This window comes from Rhinopithecus bieti, unplaced genomic scaffold (assembly GCF_001698545.2).
Source record: "Rhinopithecus bieti isolate Rb0 unplaced genomic scaffold, ASM169854v2 scaffold_6022, whole genome shotgun sequence".
NCBI classification, from domain to species: Eukaryota; Metazoa; Chordata; class Mammalia; order Primates; family Cercopithecidae; genus Rhinopithecus; species Rhinopithecus bieti.
Window position 1 is genome coordinate 2,345,660 of NW_016805265.1, and position 22,808 is coordinate 2,368,467.

A 22,808-nucleotide genomic window follows, 5' to 3' on the forward strand; every position below is an offset into this window, starting at 1 on the left:
ATAAATAAATAAATAAATAAAGGTATAATGATAAAAACAAAAAAAGATATACAAGACCTTTACACTGAAAAGAAAAAAAGTCCTGAGAAAAATTAAAGACTGCATAAATAGAGGAAAATATGGATTGGAAGACAAAATACTGTAAAGAAATAAGTTCTCTCCAAATTGACTTGCAGATTCAATATAATCTGAAAAAATTCTAGAAAGGGATTTAAAAAAAAATTTCTTTGGTGACAATTAACAGGCCAGTTCTAGAATTTAAGTAGAAATGCAAAGAGCCAAGAAAAGCCAGGATAATCTTGAAGAATAAACTCAGAAGACTGACATTGCCAGATAAAAAGACTGATTATAAACCTAAGCTATCAGGAGAGTGTGCAATTGGTAAAGGATAGAGAATAAGGACAATGAAATAGCCTAGAAAAAGACTCACTGATATAAGGTCATCTGAAACACGACAAAGGTGTCAATGTAATGCAGTTAGGGAAAGGATATTCCTGTCAAGGAATGATGTTGGGTCAATTGGTTATTCATATGGGCAAAATAAATGAATAATTCTCCCTATCCTACACCTTATATATATATAAATTAATCTTAGATGAATTGTGCTAGTTGAAAAAAGTAAAAGAAAAGTTTTAGAAAAAAAACAACAGAAGAATATCTTCACAAGTTTGAGATATGCTATGATTTTCTTTAAAGGGATATGAGAAGCACTAATCATAAGGGGAAAACATTATGAATTGTACTATATTAAAATCAAGAACTTTTGTTTATCAAAAGATACCATGAAGAGAGTGAAAAGGCAAGTCACAGAGTAGCAGGAGATATCTACAATACATTTATCTAACAAAAGACTTGCATACAGGCTGTAAAAATAATTCTAAATCAATAAGACAACTCAATATGGGCAAAAGACCCCAACAGCAATACCATCAAAGAAGATATCCAAATGCCAGTAAGCAAGTATGGGCACGGTGGCTCATGCCTGTTATCCCAGCATTTTGGGAGGCTGAGGCGGGTGGATCACTTGCAGTCAGGGGTTCAAGACCAGCGTGGCCAACAGGGTGGAACACCCATCTCTACTAAAAATAAAAAAAAATGAGCCAGGTGTGATGGTGGGTGCCTGCAGTCCCAACTACTCAGGAGGCCGAGGCAAGGGAATCGCTTGAACCCAGGAGGTGGAGATTGCAGTGAGCCAAGATCGTGCCACTGCATTCCAGCCTGGGTGACAGAGTGAGGCTCCATCTCAAAAAACAAAACAACACAAAACAAAACTACACACAAAAAACCAAATGCCAGTAAGCAGATGAAAAGGAGCTCCATCTCACTACAAATCAGAAAAATTCCAATCAAAATCATTGAGGTCTATTATATACTCATCAGAATGGCTAAAATTAAAAAGACGGATAGTAGCAAATACTGGTAGAGATGTGGAACAATTAGCGCTGTCTCATAAAATTGGGGGAGTGTATATTGGTACCAACCTTGCAAATCTGAAACCAAAAAATGTAACTCTTTGGTATCATGACTATGACGGTGGTTACATGATCTTATGTATTTGTCAAAACCCACAGAACTTGACACTACAAAAAGTGAATTTTATTTATTGAGAAAATAAAACCCCAATCAGGATGTGAAAAGAAACCAAAATGGAATACTCTTAACAAATGACACTACCTCTATTACAAATGAATAATATAACCACAATAAGTGGATGAAGTAAAAGAGCTAATTTATTTTGGATAACTATATATTGATTGGACACTACTGGGCTACAGAAAAAAGGAACTGTAAGCAAATACTATACTCTAAAGGGTACATCTCTTTCTCATACAAGGGTATGGGTGAGCAATTCAAAACTGCTTTAGGATAAAACAAATAAGTAAATACATTTTAGATAACGAGAGCCAGAATTTTCAATGTCAAAGGAAGAAGTAAAAAAGGAAGAATGAAGGCTAGAATGAACCTTGTGTTGCTGGACTGAAATAAAAGTTATCAGTATGACTTCATGTTTTAAAAATATATAAATATACAGATATAGACATAAATATAGATGAGTGAGTATACATAGGTTATTGCCAAGTTTTGTTTGCTAAGAGGGCCTAGAAGGAAAGACACTCAGGGAACGAAGAGCATATCTAGAGCACAGTTACAGGTTTCTAAAAACTGTTCTTCAATAAAGGGAACCAGGGTTCTGTGGAGAAATCGTTGATTATAGGACTGAAGTGGAGAAAATACAACGTGAGCCTGGGGGATCTTATGTTGTCAAAAAGTAAGAAAGTGCACAAAAATGGATGGAGATAGAGCAGATAAAGTCTACATACTGAGTGGTTCCATTTCAAAAACTGGCAAAGCTAATTGTCAGTAGTAGAAGCTAAGACAATGGTTACCTTCGGTGGGGATAATGATTAGGAGGGGGCACAACGAGAAGCTTCTAAAGTGCTATAAGTATTGTATTTCCTGATCTGGTTATAGCTACATAGGTCCATCCACTTAATGAAAAGTTGTATCAATTTTGTATGCATATTATACTTCAATACAAACTGTACAAGGTGGTCTACAGTCTGTGGCGGTTGTTATGTGTTACTTGGTAACATATTTGTGGATTTTACTATATGTAATCTATATCTCAACAAATCTGACTTAAACATCCCTCCAGAAATCAGTGCTATAATAGGGTTTATATCTGTTTAGGATAGGCTGCCTCTTATTTTGCCTTCTAGAAGGGTCCTTTTCAATAAAAAGGTGGGAGTTGAAAGAAGTCTCATTTCTTCAGGCCTGAGATCACTGAACTAAATGAACCACATCTCAAAGATATTACTTTGTCAAAAATGTGACAGTTCCACATGTTATTCTAAGTTATTTTTGACTATTAATTAAAGGAATTTATCTTTTGTGATTACAATAATCTAAAATGGAACATGAGCTAATAACTTAGTAACTTACATTCATAGGTAAGAAATATATTTTCTCTAAGGTCTTACCTGGTAAGAACTTTTTTCTATGAATGCCATACAAGACATTTTAAAAGAATGCCACTTCGTTTATTCTATCCTTACCATCACCAACCTATGCCAACAAGATTATCATTTAAAATTGATTTGGCTGCAGTAGAGACATTTAAAAAATGATTTATATTAATATTTTGAGTTGGGATCATGTGCTGACATTATTCTTCCAGTGCTGAGATTGTTTTCCTTTAGAGTTTGCATTTTCTAATGCACATTCTCTGAACTTTATGTCTACCAGAATTGCAAATCACACTGACCTTTTCTTGCAGAGTAATGGGCATAGAACATGAAAACTTAACCAGCAGATGAGGTAACACGTTTCTTTAAGGACTCAGGAACATGAAGACAAGTAACATCAATACCCCCATTTACTTAAAATAAAATGACAAAGAGCATTGGGATATAACTATGTTAAATTATAAGCACCTCAAAGGTAGGAGACTATTTAAAGTAAACTGTAGATTGCCTGTAAGTGTGGATGGATTTTGAAGGATCGAAAGAAGAAGCATTTCCCAAGGCCTGAGTTATTGAAGAACTAGACCCTTAGCTGTTAAAAGGTTCTGTTTTCGTTATTCCACCAGATCACGGAACTTGCAGCATTATTAAATCACCTAATCCAGTGATTCTCAAAGTGACAGGTGGAGGATAGACAGCATTGCTATATCACCTAAGGGAACATTTTCAACCATACAAAATCCTACACTCCCCTTGCCCCAAACTGTACTGCCTGCATTCTCAAACATCTCCTTGAAGATGTATTTTCTAATACTCCTCACAGGGTTGCATCAGATTGAGAGAAAGGTGCTTTTAAGAAGGCAGGGCAGCTGAATAGCCAAAGCCATCCTAAGCAAAAAACGAAGCCAGAGGCATCACATTACCTGACTTCAAACTATACTACTAGGGTATAGTAACCAAAATAGCATGGTATTGGCACAAAAATAGACACATAGATCAACGGAACAAAATAGAGAACCAACCCAGAAATAAAGCCACATACCTACAACCAACTGATCTTAAACAAAGTCAACAAAAATAAACAGTGAGGAAAGGACACTCAATTCAATAAATGATATTGGGAAAACTGGCTAGCCATATGCAGAATAATGAAACTGGACCCCTACACCTCTCACCATATACAACAATTAACTCAAGATAGATTAAAGAACTTACACATAAAACCTCAAACTATAAAAATCCTAGAAAAAACCTAGGAGAAACTATTCTGCACATAGGCCTAGCCAAATAATTTATGACTAAGATCTCAAAAGCAAATGCAACAAAAATAAAATTGACGATTGTAACTTAAGAGTTTCTGCACAACAAAAGAAACTATCAACAAAGTAAACAGACAACCTACAGAATGGGAGAAAATATTTGCAAACTATGCAACCAACAAAGGACTAATATCCAGAATCTATAAGGAACCTAAACAAATTAACAAGAAAAACCCAAATAACTCCATTAAAAAGTAGGCAAGGGACATGAACAAACACTTCTCAAAGTAAGACATACAGCTGGGCATGGTGGCTCATGTCTATAATCTCAGCACTTTGGAAGGCTGAGGCAGGAGGACTGCTTGAGCCTCAAGAAGTATGAGATCAGCCTGAGCAACATAGCAAGACCCTTTCTCTATAAAACACAAATAAATAAAAATTTTAAAAATGGGACATACAAGCAGCCAACAAGCATATGAAAAATGTTCCGCATCACTAATAATCAGAGAAATGCAAATTAAAACCACAATGAGATATCATCACATTAGTTAGCACAGCTATTATTAAAAAGTTAAAAAATTGCATGTTGGCGAGGATACAGAGAAAAGGAAACACATACTGTTGGTGGGAATGTAAGTTAGTTCAGCCCCTGTGGAAAGCAGTTTGGAACTTTCTTAAAGAACTAAAACAGGATTACCATTCAACCCAACAACCCCACTACTGGGTATCTACCCAAAGGAAAAGAAATTGTTCTGCCAAAAAGATACCTGCACTCTTATGTTTATTACATCACTATTCATAATGCCAAAGTCATGGAATCAACCTAAGTGTCCATCAACAGTGGACTGGATAAAGAAAGTGTGGTACATATACATCATGGGATACTATACAGCCATAACAAAGAAGGAAATAATGTCTTCTGCTGCAGCATGGATGCAGCCAGAGGACATTATCCAAAGTGAATTAACACAGAAACAGAAAACCAAATGCTCCACACTCTCACTTATAAGTGGAAGGTAAACAATGGGTATACATGGACATAAAGGGGGAGGCAGGAACTGGGTGGGGGTGAGTTGAAAAACTACTATTGGATACTGTATTCACTATTTGGGTGATGGGTTCAATAGAAGCCCAAACCCCAGCCTTATGTAATATATCCATGTAACAAACCCTGAAAAAGTATCGCACCCTCCCCTAATTCTAAAATTAAAAAAAAAAAAAAAAAAAAAAAAAAAAAAAAAAAAAAAAAAAGTTAGGACTGTATTTACCAAAAACTCACTAGGTGATTTTGATGTGATAGCACCAGTCTTCCAGTTGAAAGTATCTGACTTAGTACATTTTCTCCCTTTGTGAAAAATTACAATTCAAACAAGAATTCTGAGTGTTCAGAAAAGTCTACAATTTAGGTCGGGTGTGGTGGCTCACGCCTATAATCCTAACATTTTAGGAGGGAGGCCTAGGAAGGCAGATTACTTGAGCTCAAGAGTTTGAGACTAGCCTGGGCAACATGGCAAAACCCAGTCCCCACCAAAGAAAAAATACAAAAATAATTAGCTGGGCAGGGTGGTATGCGCCTGTAGTCCCGGCTACTTAGGAGGTTGGGAAGAGAGGATCGCTTGAGCCTGGCTGAGGTTGTAGTGAGCCATGATTGTACTCCAGCTTTGGCAACAGAGCGAGGCCCTGTCTTAAAACAAACAAAACAGAAAAATCTACAATTTATATTTCGGAGAACCTATTTAATTGGAAACACATTATTTCCAGTTCAGAACAAAAGTTGTATTGCTTTCTCCAATTTTTGGTGATTTATTTAGTATAGAAACTTGGGGAAGTTTAAACTTTCTATAAAGCACTATATATGTATTTACATGCATATAAATATATATTTACTTTTTTACTACAATGCTTAATATAATAAGGTGTTATTGTATGAAGATCTCATTAGTAGTTGCTCTCCAACAGATAAAGAACATGGTTAGTTTTTCCAGCTTATAAATGCAGAAATGATTTCCTTCACCTGACTGCCATGTAATTCAACAGATTCATTCAACATTTATAAAGAGGATCAAAATGAACAGTCATCTTTTCTACCTTCATCACCAGCATCTTACTCTTTAGGTTATGTTTAATTTTTTAAAATTGAAAAATAAGTTTAAAAAATAAAAATATACATAAAATTTACCATTTTAAGCATTGTTGAATATACAGCTCAGTGCCATTGTACATTCATATTATTGTGCAATTATCACTACCCATCTTTACAACTTTTTCATCCTGCAAAACTGAAACTTTTTACCCATTAAACAATAACTTCCCATTCACCCCTCCCCAATCCCCTGGCTACCATCATTCTACTTTGTCTATAAAGCTAACTACTCTAGGTATGTCACATAAATGGAATCACACAGTAATTATGCCATTGTGTCTGGCTTATTTCACTTAGCATAATGTCTTCAAGGTTCATTCATGTTGCAGCACACGTTAGGATTTCTTTCTTTTTTAAAGCTGAATAATATTCCTTTGTATGTATATATCAATTTTTATTTATCTGTTCATCTGTTGATGGACACTTGGATTGCTTCTACCTTTTGGTTATTGTGAATTATGCTGCTATGAAGATGGGTGGACATATATCTGTTTAGGTTCCTGCTTCAATTATTTTGAACATATACCCAGCTGTGGAATTGCCCAGTCTGTTACTCTCAATATTCTTCAGTGTCCAGCACTCCCTTGAAAATTTTTTTGGAACTCAATTAACCTGCAAGGACTGAAACAATGATTGGTATGTGACAGAACCTCTAGGGTAGATGGAAACTCAATCTGAAAGAGGTATGACCCATAAAACAGGTGAGTAGAAAATACTTTAGATTCACTGGCAATTTAAAGAATTAAATTTATAAAATAAGAGAAAGTAGTTTATAGATATCATATCTCAAAAGGAGATAGGTCTGTAGAATAAAATTCCAAGGAAACATTTTGATACATTATCGCTAAGTACTGCAAACTTAACAGTGTGATCATTTAAAAATAAGTTTGGGTAGCTGGCAAGATGGCTGAATAGGAACAGCTTTGGTCTGCACCTCCCAGCAAGATCAACGTAGACGGCGGGTGATTTCTACATTTCCAACTGAGAGACCTGGCTCATCTCACTGGGACTGATTAGACAGTGGATGCAGCCCACGGAGGGCGAGCGGAAGCAGGGTGGGGCGTCGCCTTACCAGGGAAGTGCAAGGGGTTGGGGATCTCCCTCCCCTAGTCAAGGGAAGCCATGAGGGGCTGTGCCGTGAGAAATGGTGCACTCCGGCCCAGATACTATGGTTTTCCCATGCTCTTCACAACTCACAGACCAGGAGATTCCCTCTGGTGCCTACACCACCAGGGCCCTGGGTTTCAGGCACAAAACTGGGCGGCTCTTTGGGCAGACACCGAGCTAGCTGCAGGAGAGCTTGTTCATACCATAGTGGCGCATGGAACGCCAGTGAGATGCAACTGTTCACTGCCCTGGAAAGGGAGCTAAAGCCAGGGAGCCAAGTGGTTTAGATCAGCAGAGCCCACTCCCACGGAGCCCAGCAAGCTAAGATCCACTGGCTTGAAATTCTTGCTGCCAGCACAGCAGCCAGAAGTTGACCTGGGACACTCAAGCTTGGTGGTGGTGGGGGGTGACCACCATTACTGAGGCTTGAGTAGGTGGTTTTCCCCGAACAGTGTAAACAAAGACACAAACAAAGTTCACAAAAAAAGTTTGAACTGGGTGGGGCCCACTGCAGCTTGGAAAAGCTGCTGTAGCCAGACTGCCTCTCTAGATTCCTCCTCTCTGGGCAGGGCATCTCTGAAAGAAAGGCAGCAGCCCCAGTCAGGGGCTTACAGATAAAACTCCCATCTCTCTGGGACAGAGCACCTGAGGGAAGGAACAGCTGTGGGCACAGCTTCAGCAGACTTAAACTTTCCTGCCTACTGGCTCTGAAGAGAGCAGCAAATCTCCCAGCACAGCGCTCGAGCTCTGCTAAGCGACAGACTGCCTCCTCAAGTGTGTCCCTGACCCTAATGCCTCTTGACTGGGAGATACCTCCTAGCAAGGGTCGACAGACCCTTCATAATGGAGAGCTCTGGCTGGCATCTGGCGGGTGCCTCTTTGGGACGAAGCTTCCAGAGGAAGGAACAGGCAGCAATCTTTGCTGTTCTGCAGCCTCTGCTGGTGATACCCAGGCAAACAGGATCTGGAGTGGACCTCCAGCAAACTCCAGCAGACCTGCAGCAGAGGGGCCTGTCCGTTAGAATGAAAACTAACAAACAGAAAGGAATAGCACCAACATCAACAAAAAGGATGTCCACACAAAAACCCATCTGAAGGTCACCAGCATCAAAGACCAAAGGTAGATAAGTCCACAAAGATGAGGAAAAACCAGTGCAAAAAGGCTGAAAATTCCGAAAACCAGAATGACTCTTCTCCTCCAAAGGATCACTACTTCTCGCCAGCAAGGGAACAAAACTGGACAGAGAATGAGTTTGACAAATTGACAAAAGTTGACTTCAGAAGGTGGGTAATAACAAACTCCGCCGAGCTAAAGGAGCATGTTCTAAACCAATGCAAGGAAACTAAGAACCTTGATAAAAGGTTAGAGGAATTGCTAACTAGAATAACCAGTTTAGAGAAGAACATAAATAACCCGATGGAGCTGAAAAACACAGCACGAACACTTTGTGAAGCATACACAAGTATCAATAGAAGAAAGGATATCAGAGATTGAAGATCAACGAAACAAAATAAAGCATGAAGACAAGATTAGAGAAAAAAGAATGGAAAAGAATGAACAAACCTCTAAGAAATACGGGACTATATGAAAAGACCAAACCTACATTTGATTGGTGTACCTGAAAGTGATGGGGAGAATGGAACCAAGTTGGAAAACACTCTTCAGAATATTATCCAAGAGAGCTTCCCCAACCTAGCAAGACAGGCCAACATTCACATTCAGGAAATACACAGAACACCACAAAGATACTCCTTGAGAAGAACGACCCCAAAACACATAATCCTCAGATTCACCAAGATTGAAATGAAGGAGAAAACGTTAAGGGCAGCCAGAGAGAAAGATCGGGTTACCCACAAAGGGAAGCCCATCAGACTAACAGCGGATCCCTCTGCAGAAACCCTATGAGCCAGAAAAGAGTGGGGGTCAATATTTAATATTCTTAAAGAAAATAATTTTCAACCCAGAATTTCATATCCAGCCAAACTAAGCTTTATAAGCAAAGGAGAAATAAAATCCTTTACAGCCAAGCAAATGCTGAGATTTTGTCACCCCCAGGCCTGCCTTACAAGAGCTCCTGAATGAAGCACTAAATATGGAAAGGAAAACTGGTACCAGCCACTGCAAAAACATACCAAATTGTAAAGACCATCAAGACTATGAAGAAACTGCATCAACTAACGGGCAAAATAACCAGCTAGATCATAATGACAGGATCAAATTCACACATAATATATTCAACTTAAATGTAAATGGGCTAAATGCCCCAATTAAAAGACACAGACTGGCAAATTGGATAAAGAATCAAGACCCATCGGTGTGCTGTATTCAGAAGCCCCATCTCACGTGTGAAGACGCACATAGGCTCAAAATAAAGGGATGGAGGAATTTTTACAAAGCAAGTGGAAAGCAAAAAAAAGCAGGGGTTGTAATCTTAGTCTCTGATAAAACAGACTTTAAACCAACAAAGATCAAAAAAGACAAAGAAGGGCATTACATAAGGGTGAAGGGATCAATGCAACAAGAAGAGCGAACTATCCTAAATATACATGCACCCAATACAGGAGCACCCAGATTCATAAAGCAAGTTCTTAGAGATCTATAAAGAGACCTAGACTTCCACACAATAATAGTGGGAGATTTTAACACCCCACTGTCAATATTAGATCAATGAGACTGAAAATTAACAATGATATTCAGGACTTAAACTCAGCTCTGGCCAAGCAGACCTAACAGGCATCTACATAACTCTCCACCCCAAATCAACAGAATATACATTCTTCTCAGCACCACATCACACTTATTCTAAAATTAACCACATAATTGGAAGTAAAACACTCCTCAGCACATGCAAAATAATGGAAATCATAACAAACAGTCTCTCAGACCACAGTGCAATCATATTAGAACTCAGGACTAAGAAACTCACTCAAAACAACTGCATGGTAACTGAACAATCTGCCCCTGAATGACTACTGGGTAAATAATGAAATTAAGGCAGAAATAAATAAGTTCTTTAAAACCAATGAGAACAGAGACACAATGTACCAGAATCTCTGGGACACAGCTAAAGCAGTGTTAAGAGGGACATTTATAGCACTAAATGCCCACAGGAGAAAGCAGGAAAGATCTAAAATCAAAATCCTAATATCACAATTAAAAGAACTGGAGAAGCAAGAGCAAACACATTCAAAACCTAGCAGAAGGCAAGAAATAACTAAGATCAGAGCAGAACTGAAGGAGATAGACACAAAAAACCCTTCCAAAACTCAATGAATCCAGGAGTTGGTTTTTTGAAAAGGTTAACAAAATAGATAGACTGCTAGCCAGACTAATAAAGAAGAAAAGAGAGTAGAATCAAATAGACATAATAAAAAATGATAAAGGGAGATCACCACTGATCCCATAGAAATATAAACTACCATCAGAGGATACTATAAATATCTCTACACAAATAAACTAGAAAAATCTAGAAGAAATGGATAAATTCCTGGACACATACACTCTCCCAAAACTAAACCAGGAAGGAGTTGAATCCCTGAATAGACCAATAACAGGCTCTGAAATAATGAAAAGTGCAGGAGCAGATGGATTCACAGCTGAATTCTACCAGAGGTACAAAGAGGAGCTGGTACCATTCCTTCTGAAACTCTTCCAAAAAATAGAAAAAGAGGGACTCATCTCTAACTTATTTTATGAGGCCAGCATCATCCTGATACCAAAACCTGGCAGAGACAACAAAAAAAGAAAATTTCAGGCCAATATCCCTGATGAACATTGACGCAAAAGTCCTCAATAAAATTCTGGCAAACTGAATCCAGCAGCACATCAAAAAGCTTATCCATCAGGATCAAGTCGGCTTCATCCCTGGGATGCAAGGCTGGTTCAACATACACAAATTAACAAACGTAATCCATCATATAAACAGAACCAACGACAAAAGCTACATGAGTATCTCAATAGATGGAGAAAAGGCCTTCGATAAAATTCAACACTCCCTCATGCTAAAAACTCTCAAAAAATTAGGTATTGATGGAACATATCTCAAAATAATAAGAACTATTTATGACAAACCCACAGCCAATATCACACCGAATGTGCAAAAGCTGGAAGGATTGCCTTTGAAAACCAGCACAAGACAAGGATGCCTTGTCTCACCACTCCTATTCAAGACAGTATTGGAAGTTCTGACCAGGGCAATCAGGCAAGAGAACGAAATAAAGGGTATTCAAATAGGAAAAGAGGAAGTCAAATTGTCTCTGTCTGCAGATGACATGACTGTATATTTAGAAAACCCCATCGTCTCAGCCCAAAATCTTCTTAAGCTGAGAAGCAATTTCAGCAAAGTCTCAGGACACAAAATCAATGTGCTAAAATCACAAGCATTCCTATACACCAATAATAGACAGAGCGCCAAATCATGAGTGAACTCCCATTCACAACTGCTTCAAAGAGAATAAAATAACTAGGAATACAACTTACAAGGGATGTGAAGGACCTCTTCAAGGAGAACTACAAACCACTGCTCAAGGAAATAAGAGAGGACACAAACAAATGGAAAAACATTCCATGCTCACGGATAGGAAGAATCAATATTATGAAAAGAGCCATAATACCCAAAGTAATTTACAGATTCAATGCTATCCCCATCAACCTACCACTGACTTTCTTCACAGGATTAGAAAAAAATAAATTTCATATGGAACCAAAAAAGAGCCTGTATAGCCAAGACAATCCTAAGCAAAAAGAACAAAGCTGGAGGCATCATGCTTCCTGACTTCAAACTATACTACAAGGCAACAGTAACCAAAAGAGCATGGTACTGGTACAAAAACAGACATATAGATCAATGGAACAGAACAGAGGCCTCAGAAATAACGCCACACATTTACAACCATCTGATCTTTGAGAAACCTGACAAAAACAAACAATGGGGAAAGGACTCCCTATTTAATAAATGGTTTTGGGAAAACTGACTAGCCATAGGCAGAAAACTGAAACTGGACCCCTTCTTTACACCTTATACAAAAATTAACTCAAGATGGATTAAAGACTTAAATGTAAGACCTACAACCATAAAAACCCTAGAAGAAAACCTAGGAAACACCATTGAGGACATAGGCATGGGTAAAGACTTCATGACTAAAACACCAAAAGCAATGGCAACAAAAACCAATACTGACAAATGTGATCTAATTAAATTAAGAACTTCTACACAGCAAATGAAACTATCATCAGAGTGAATAGGCAACCTACAGAATGGGAGAAAATTTTTGCAATCTATCCATCTGACAAATGGCTAATATCCAGAATCTACAAAGAACTTAAACAAACTTAGAAGAAACAACCCCATCAAAAAGTGGGCAAAGGATATGAACAGACACTTCTCAAAAGAAGATATTTATGCAGCCAACAAACATATGAAAAAAAGCTCATCATCCCTGGTCATTAGAGAAGTGAAAATCAAAACCACAATGAGATACCATCTCACATCAGTTAGAATGGTGATCATTAAAAAGTCAGGAAACAACAGATGCTGGTGAGGATGTGGAGAAACAGGAATGCTTTTACACTGTTGGTGGGAGTGTAAATTAGTTCAAACATTGTGGAAAACAGTGTGGCGATTCCTCAAGGATCTAGAACCAGAAATACCATTTGACCCAGCAATCCCATTACTGGGTATATACCCAAAGGATTATAAATCATTCTGCTATAAAGACACATACACACGTATATTCACAACAGCAAAGACTTGGAAACAACCCAAATGCCCATCAAAGATAGACTGGATAAAGAAAATGTGGCACATATACACCATGGAATACTATGCAGCCATAAAAGGATGAGTTCATGTCCTTTGCAGGGACATGGATGAAGCTGGAAACCATCATTCTCAGCAAACTAACACAGGAATAGAAAACCAAACACCGCATGTTCTCATTCATAAGTAGGAGTTGAACAATGAGAACACACGGACACAGGGAGGGCAACATCACACACCAGGGCCTGTCGGGAGGTGGCAGGGCTGGGGGGTTGGGGAGAGATAGCATTAGGAGAAATAGCTAATGTGGATGATGGGTTGATAGATGTAGGAAATCACCATGGCACATGTATACCTATGTAACTAACATGCACATTCTGTACATGTATCCCAGAACGTAAAGTAAAATTTAAAAAAATAGGTTTAAGGCACAATGATTCCTAATTAGTCTTTTAATATGTGTGTTAGCACTGCCTTGTGCCATTCTGGAATGTCACTTACGGTAAATTAAGGGACATTTTCTCTCTCTATCTTCCATTAGTATTTTAATGCTAGGAGGTGGGAAAAAGCTGATCCATATTCAAGAGGAAAGGAGGGAAAACAATAACAAATTGGCATCTCTTTTGTGAATTGCCCCACAGGCCAAGCATTTTTATGTTCTTAATCATTATTAAATGGCTTAACATGACACCCAGAGCCTGGCGAATGACTGCATCCTGACATGAGAACGAATTACAAATGAAATGAAAGATCAAGCTATATTAGAGGACTGCCTCTGGGAAATGAAAATCTTTAATTCTCTTTTATTATTGACATTTATTTGGCTGCAATGAATAACAACACAGCAAAGAGATTCAGCTACGCTTGTGCACTGAATAGCTTATCCCAGGGCTCAAAACTGCATTAACATTTATCATGTTTGCTTTTGTAGCTGACACCACTGAACAGATTCTCTATCCATCTTGTATTTATCATGCATTGCAGATATAGTGCATCCTCTAATTTAAGTTCATTTTCATATGGTAGGAACAGCAAAGATTAGCCAGTGTCTTTCCTCAAATAAATTCCAGCTTGTAAGCATTCCTAAGAATGGCTTAATAGATTTAATAAAGAATAAAATGAGTTCACAGGAAATACAGTCACAGGATGGGGAGGTTAATTTTCAATTTTGGGAAAACTGCAAATTCACAATGAAGAAGACACTTGTATAGTATGTATATCTAGAATATACAAAGACTTAAAATGAATTTCTCCACAAAGAGCAACCAAAGAATATTTTGTAAATCTGAAGGTAGTACTACAATTCCCATAAGAAGCCTGCATGTTTTTCACTTTTCTCAACTGTTTACTGCTAAGACAGGAATAATCCTTATACTATAGGAAGAAAGCAATTCAGATAGTTTGTATCAATGCAGGGATACCTTTTCATGGTTTCTTTTCTCTCTTGTACAAATTAACAACCTGGTTCTTTTTGCCACCACAATAAAATATTGCTAGTACTTGTGCCTTTGCTTACTTGATCCTCTTTGACTCCATTGCTCTCCGTCATTTTTTTTTGTTTTTTGGAGACAGGGTCTTGATCTGTCACCCATGCTAGGGTGCAGTGGAGAGATCATAGCTCAACACAGCCTCGAACTTCTGGGCTCAAGTGATCTTCTTGCATCAGCCTCCCAAGTAGCCAGGACTATGGCATGTGTCACTACTCCCTCAGCTAATTTTTTTAAAAAATTATTTTTTCTAGAGATTAGGTCTTGCTGTTACTAAGGCTGCTCTCCAACTCCTGGGATCAAGCAATCCTCCCACCTTGACTTCCCAAAGTGCTAGAGTTACAGGTGTGAACCACTGTGCCCACTTGTCCTCCTTTCTTTAAATCCTTCCTAGAATTTAAGGATTCGCAAGGATATCAATGTATCTTGGGAAAGCCACTCAACATCTCTGAATCTTGTTTGAAATTTTTTTAAAAAAACTTTTCTTTCTTTTTTTAAGGTTTTAATTATAGATAATTTAAAACATATCCATAAGTGGAGATAATAGCATAATGATGCCCCCATATATCCACTGTCTAGCTTCAACAATTAATTCATTACCAGTCTCATTTCATTTATACCCTCACTTTAACACTCACTGAATTACTTTGAAGCAAGTATTTTTTGAAACAAATCTCTGAATCTTGCTTTTGACTATTCTGAAATAAGAAAGTTGATATATATGTATCTATTTATCCTATAACATCATGTTATAAACCTCAAATATAAACAATAAAATTTATTTTAAAAAAGAAAGAAAATATCTTGACAATAATTTCATCTTTGACCAGTTTCAGGCTTTATATTTAATTCAACACAAATGTACTTCATATTCACTATAACATCTTTTTTCAAGATTTACTGATCTCCTGAGTCAATGCAATCCATATAGTTTGCACCAATAGATAAGAACTATAATTATATTTTACTTTGTACTTATATTTTATGAATATTATTTTAATTCCCAATTAGGTCTTTAAGGTTCCTATTTTATATTTCAGTGTTCAACAGAGTACTGAACAAACACATAGGTAATACTAAATTGCTCTGGTTTACAATAATAACTAATCAACTGATTGGTTTTAATCTGAATGGTACAGACAGAATTAAAACATTTATATTTTGGTTTTAATAGTGGGTAGTTCCATATTAACACTATTAATCATTTTAATCAATAACATGTTTGCTTACTAGATGAAATTCCTGTTTTATGAGTGCTGTAAAATAGATGGTAAAATAAAACAAAAAATGAGATTTTCTTCTTGAAGGAAAATGGAAAATGTAACTTAGTTCTGGATTGTTTTGTTCATAATTGAGTAAATTTATTTTACTCTAGTGCAGGTATTTTATAAATGAAATGTATCCTTTTTTTTAGGAAAGATATTTCTTGATTGACAAAATCCCCAAAATAATTAAGTAAATTATATCCAAGTGGTTTATTTAACTACATTTTAATAAATTATCTTCTTGAACATGAAATCTTTTCTACTGAGATACAGGGTAGAAATATTTATTAAAGTAAAATACTTTATTTTATATATATTGTACATGTATAGTGTATATATTATAATAGAAAGAAAACAGAATTCTTTTGTAAATGATTAATCTCCGTAATACTAGATTCATCACAAATTTCCCACATGTACCTGTAGCCATTATAGTGTCATCTCTCCCTTGGGTGAAGATCACGATTCGCTGCTTCTTTGAGTTCATCTTTGGCAGGGCTTGTGTCTTTTTGGCTATCTCTTTAATGTCTTTAGTCTATTAACAGAAGGAAGGAAAAAATTCTCATGACCAATAAAATAAAACAAAACTTTATTAGTAGTTTAACAATTTAGCTTCTGTTGATCAAAATAAGAGACCTGCATATCTATTAAGAGACATTACATTTTTTAAAAACCACATACAAAAGTAAATAGAATAGCACAGTGACTTCCAAGGAACCCGTCAATGATCTACACAAATTTAAAATGTATGATGAATCTTATTTCACCTATATCCTCATCCACTTGCTTTTCAGATTATTCTAAAGTAAACCCCAAGAACTATATATAATTTCATCTATAAATGTTTTAGTATATATCTTTGAAAGGTAATGATAAACATAACCATAAAACTATTATCATACTTCAAAAAGTATTAATAATGACTAAGTATCAACAAATATCCAGGCAGTTTTCAAATTCCCAATTAAAGAGAGGTTTTTATAAAGAGGAAAATTTAATTATTTTAGAGGGTTAAAGAACATAATTATGCTGACTTTGGAAAAAATACAGGTCTTATAATGCCAATTTTTCAAAGGACTGATTTGAGAGAAAGAAATGCTAATCCTTTCCTACAAAGACTTAATTTTCTTTAAAAAATATAAAGTTTAAAAAATGACAAACTAATTGTCAAACCCTGATGCTGTTTTTCACGCCACACAGGCCATAAAGTTTTACTGAAATCTTTATTGAAGTTTACTGAAATCTTGAAACCTAACTCTTGAGCTAAAGGCAGAAGTTTTAGAATCATCTTTTTAACCATTTTGGATAATTTGAAAATCCATGTCTGTATTCAGTGGGCTTCTAAAACGGTCCATCTTTTTGGGCTTTGCTAACAAAACTAATTTATTCTATCACTATGCAAAGTTTCAAATAGTTACAGAGAAAGAAACACCTATCAGAGGGGAAATACAGCTGAGTGGCATAAATGAAGGATATATAAGAGAAAAGATAGAATATATGAGAGAGAAACATTTAGGCAAGCAAAGCAGACAGGTCACAGTGGTTTGCAATGGTTACAAACATCACCAGAAACTGGTATTTTTAAAGGGATGACAATCTGTAGTGAAATATTTTTATATTGTTTGTTCACTCAATATTTAATAAATTCCAGATAATACATGAAGCTAAGCTTCTAATATACATAACAGGATGACTTCTAGAGGACAGTTGTTTCTGAAAAGAATCGCCATTTGGAGGAGGACAGCGCTGCTGACTTTTCAAACATGCTGACTATTTCGCTTTCGGTTGCTTATTTTAGAACAGAACTAAGCCTGAACTCTGATAAGATGAGAAGAAATTCCCTCAGTTTCAGAAGACAGACTTTTAGAAATGACTAGTAACAGCTGAAAGGACCGGAAAATGCCATGTAATATCTTCACTCACCTAAATAAATGTAAGCATATAATTAAAACAACTCATGTATATTTTGGCAATTTCCTTAGCACAAATATATTTTACTACTATGGGATTTTTGCTTTTGATTAAGTACAGCTCATATTTAATAAAGATAAGAGACAAACACATTCACTTTATCATCCTGAAAGCAGAATCTTATGACTATACTAGATGTTCTTTAAAAGAAAGTCTTTCTTCAAGGTGGTATAAGGAATACATTAAGAATAAGATTCCGGCCGGATGTAGTGGTAATCCCAGCACTTTGGGAGGCCGAGGCGGGCAGATAATGAGGTCAACAGATCAAGACCATCCTGGTCAACATGGTGAAATTCCGTCTCTACTAAAAATACAAAAATTAGTAGGGCGTGGTGGCATGTGCCTATAGTTCCAGCTACTCCGGAGGGCTGAGGCAGGAGAATTGCTTGAACCCAGGAGGGAAAGGTTGCAGTGTGCAGAGATTGGGCCCCTCCCCCCCACCCTGGGGAAAGGGGGAAAAAGAATCCAAAAAAAAAAAAAAAAAAAAAAAAAAAGATTCCGTGGTTGCTTTCTACCAACCCTTTGAGAAGATATATTTTGTTGAGAGCTTTGGTAATTTAATCAAAGAAATGTTTCTTATGTCTCAAATTAAACCTCATAAAATGGCAATTAAAGGACAAAATAAACTTTCCAAGTACAAAACATAATTCTTCCCAGATGTATGTAAAACTTTATTTCTCTTTCTACAGTAATTCCTCTCCTCTGTCCCCAATAGGTTCTTCTCCCTTACAATTAAGCTCACACATCTTAACAAACAATGAAATTACAAGGACTTTTAGAATATGACAGGCTTGGATTTACTATTTGTATGATTTGGGGCAGGTTAATAAACCTCTCGAAGCTCCATTTCCTCATCTACAAAACTAAGAAAATGTTCACATTAAAAGATTTTGGGGGATAAGTATGCTAAGATTAGTGGGCAAAAGGTTAAAGAAAACAGGATATTTAGTCTCAAAGCATGTCCCCCTAAGATATTCATTACAAAAGAAAAAATAAAAATGTTATAGCAGAGAAAATTGACAGATATCACCTTAACCTAGATAAATCAGTTTAGTGATGCTAAAATTAGTGGATAAAACAGAATGCTTTCATAGTCCCAAAGTAGTATCTCCTCCAAGATATTTATTAAATACAATGGGAAAATAGTAACTTTACAGAGGATAAACTAGCAAACACCACCTAAACCTAGTGATCAAAGTTTAGCATCACCAACAATAAGAAACTGTGAGACCGTGTACCTCCTTGATATGATGCACCAAGAAAGGAATATCACTTCTGTGGTTTCCCTGCCAAAAATGCCTAATCTCAATGTAATCATGAGAAAACATCAGACAAACTCAAATGGAAGGACATTCTACAAAAACGACTGACCAGTACTTTTCAAAAGCATAAAGTTCATGAACAACAAGAGTGAGGAACTATCACAGATTAGAAGAGACTAAGGAGACATGACAAATATGCAAAGTGGGATTTGATTCTGAAACAGAAAAAGGAAATTAGAGAAAAAACAGTTGAAACCAGAATAAAGCCTGTATATAGTTCAGTTATTGTAGTTCAATGTTAATTTTCTGTTATTCATTATACTTTGGTTATGTAAGATGTTAATATTAGGGGAAACTGGGTGAAGGGTATGTGGGAATTCTGTACTATTTTGTAATTTTCTAAGACTTAAGTTATTTTAAAATAAAAGTTAAAATTATGAGGATGAAAGAAGATGAGGTAAGTGAAATAGCTTAATGCAATATTCAGCATATACTAAGAACTTAAATACTAACTTCTTTCCTCTAATTACTCTCATTTTAATACTCTTTAAAATCGTTACATCCTTAGGTTGCCCCAAAATCTCTAGAAAAGGCTTCAAGAGTTTTGAGTATGGAACATTCAATTATAGTAGCTATAAGGGAGAAGATAAAGACAGGGAGGAGTAAGAAGTATGAGTTGAAAGCTCATAAAATTGAGATATGAGCCATGTATATAGCTTTAAAGTGCTCATTAAATCTTAACTTCTCTAGTCAGTAGGTACTATTATTATCCCTATTTTATAGATGAAGAAACTAAAAGCCATGTATAAAGCTCTAAAGTATTCATTAAGGTAAGGCGTGGTGGCTCATGCCTGTAATCCCAGCACTCTGGAAGGTGGAGGTGGGTGAATTGCTTGAGCCTAGGAATTTGAGACTAGCCTGGGCAACATAGTAAAACTTCATCTCTACAAAAAAATACAAAAATTTGCTGGGTGTGGTGGCATGCACCTATAGTCCCAGCTACTTAGGAGGCTGAGGTAGAAGGATGGCTTGAGCCTGGGAGACAGAGATTTCAGGGAGCTGAGATCACACCACTGCACTCTAGCATGGTGACAAAGCCAGATCCTGCCTCAAAAAAAAAAAAAAAAAAAAAAAAAAGAGAGAGAGAGAGAATGACACTGGAATTTTGATAGGGATTGCACTGAATCTACAGATTGCTTGAGCCCAGGAGGCAGAGGGTGCAGTGAGCTGAGATCGTACCATTGCATTCCAGCCGGGGCAACAGAGTGAGGCTGTATCAAAACAATCAATCAATCAATCAAGCAATCAATAAAATAAAGTACTCATTAAATCTGAACTACTCTAGGCAGTAGGTACTCATACATATCCCTTTTTATGAATGAAGAAACTGAGTCACAGACGTTAAGTAATGTGCCTAAGGTCATAAATATAAGCAGTGGAGAACAGACTAGCACCCAGAGTCTGACTCCAAGGATAATACACTTAACCATTATTACAGTGCTTCTATAAATGCTAGCAATGTGCTTTTTGTTGTTTTTATCACAAAACTATAGCATGTTCATCCTAAACCATTTTCCTACCACATTCACAAATCATTCCTGATCTTGTGTTTAAGTCTGCTATTTTTTCTTAATTTGGCTGATATTTTTACTCCAGAGAATTTCAGTGCTTTTTTTTTTTTTTTGAGATGGAGTTTCACTCTTGTTGCCCAGGCTGGAGTACAATGGTGTGATCTTGGCTCACTGCAACCTCCGCCTCCCGGGTTCAATCGATTCTCCTGCCTCAGCCTCCCGAGTAACTGGGATTACAGGTGCCCGCCACCCCACCCAGCTAATTTTTGTATTTTTAGTAGAGACAGGGTCTCACCATGTTGGCCAGGCTGGTCTCGAACTCCTGACCTCAGGTGATCAGCCCGCCTCGGCCTCTCAAAGTGCTGGGATTACAGGCATGAGCCACCGTGCCTGGCTGAATTTTAGTTTTTGAGTTTCAAGATATTTTTCATTTCTCTCTGGGGGCGGTGGCTCACGCCTGTAATCCCAGCACTTTGGGAGGCTGAGGCAGGCGGATCACGAGGTCAGGAGATCGAGACCATCCTGGCTAACATGGTGAAACCGCATCTCTACTAAAATACAAAAAATTAGCCGGGCGAGGTGGCGGGCGCCTGTAGTCCCAGCTACTCGGGAGGCTGAGGCAGGAGAATGGCTGAACCCAGGAGGTGGAGCTTGCAGTGAGCTGAGATCGCGCTACTGCACTCCAGCCTGGGCGACAGAGCGAGACTCTGTGTCAAAAAAAAAAAAAAAAATAAATAATAATAATAATAAAAGATATTTTCATTTCTCAAAGTCATTTTGAAATCTAATCTCCTCTTCCAACATGTTACAATGTGTGAGAGAAAGCTGTGTGGTTTATAGTAAAGAGCACTAGACAGAAGAGAACTGAGTTCTGGTTCTGGCTACATAATATATTAGCTATGTGACTTTGAACAAGCCATAGAGCCTTTTTTTTTTGAGATGGAGTTTTGCTCTTGTTGCCCAGGCTGGTGTGCAATGGCGTGATTTCCGCTCACTGCAACCTCCACATTTTGGTACAAGCAATTCTGTCTCAGCCTCCCAAGTAGCTGGGATTATAGGTGTTCGCCACCACACCTGGCTAATTTTTTGTATTTTAAGTAGAGATGGGGTTTCACCATGTTGGCCAGGCTGGTCTCGAACTCCTGACCTCAGGTAATCCACCCACTTTGGCCTCCCAAAGTGCTGGGATTACAGGCATGGGAGCCACTGTGCCCGGCCATATAGCCTATTTTTTTTTTTAATCTGTTGAACTGATATGGCAATACATACCCTATCTATCTCTCAAGGTTTGTGCAAGTATGAATGTATTAATGATATGTAGGGAAAGGTTTTATAAACTGTGAAGCATTTTATAAATGTAGAATTATGCTTTTATTGTCATTAGTGATCACATTGTATTCCAAGTCAAAGAACATACTGTCTTCATTCTTTTTTTTTTTTTTTTTTACCTACTTGTATCTTTGAATTGAAGATACATCTCTTTTAGAGAGCATATAGTTAGACCTTAGTTTTTTTATCCAGTCTGAGAATGTCTGCCTTTTTATCATATTATTTACTCCAGATTAACATTATTATTAATATAGTTGAATTAATATCTGCCATTAGCTATTTGTTTTCCATATGTCGTATTTTAAAAAATATGTTCTATCCCTTCTTTACTGCCTTGTTTTATATGAAATAGGCATTTTCCAATGTAGCATTTTAATTTCTTTTTTTTATTTTTTCTGTTACACACAACTTTATTATTTTGGTAGAACTACAAAATTCATTTTAATTACTAGTAGTGTTACTATTACTAGAATTTTTTTTTTTAAATCATACTTTAATTTCTGGGACACATGTACAGAACGTGCAGGTTTGTTACAGAGGTGTACACGTGTCATGGTGGTTTGCTGCAGCCATCAACCTGTCATCTACATTAGTTATTTCTCCTAATGATACCCCTCCTCTAACCCCCCACCCCCTGACAGACCCCAGTGTATGATGCTGCCCTCCCTGTGTCCATGTGTTCTCATTGTTCA

The 22,808-nt window shown here is 37.0% G+C and overlaps 1 protein-coding gene across 1 annotated transcript in view; it reads right to left on the reverse strand.

Annotated features, from left to right (window-relative positions):
* Positions 1 to 22,808, reverse strand: part of LOC108529493 (adenosine kinase-like) — a 199,010-nt gene that overhangs the window by 100,192 nt on the left and 76,010 nt on the right. The window contains exon 3 of the mRNA XM_017871885.1: positions 16,404 to 16,518. Within this exon, the coding sequence (XP_017727374.1) occupies positions 16,404 to 16,518 (115 nt within the window). The remainder of the gene's footprint in view (positions 1 to 16,403; positions 16,519 to 22,808) is intronic.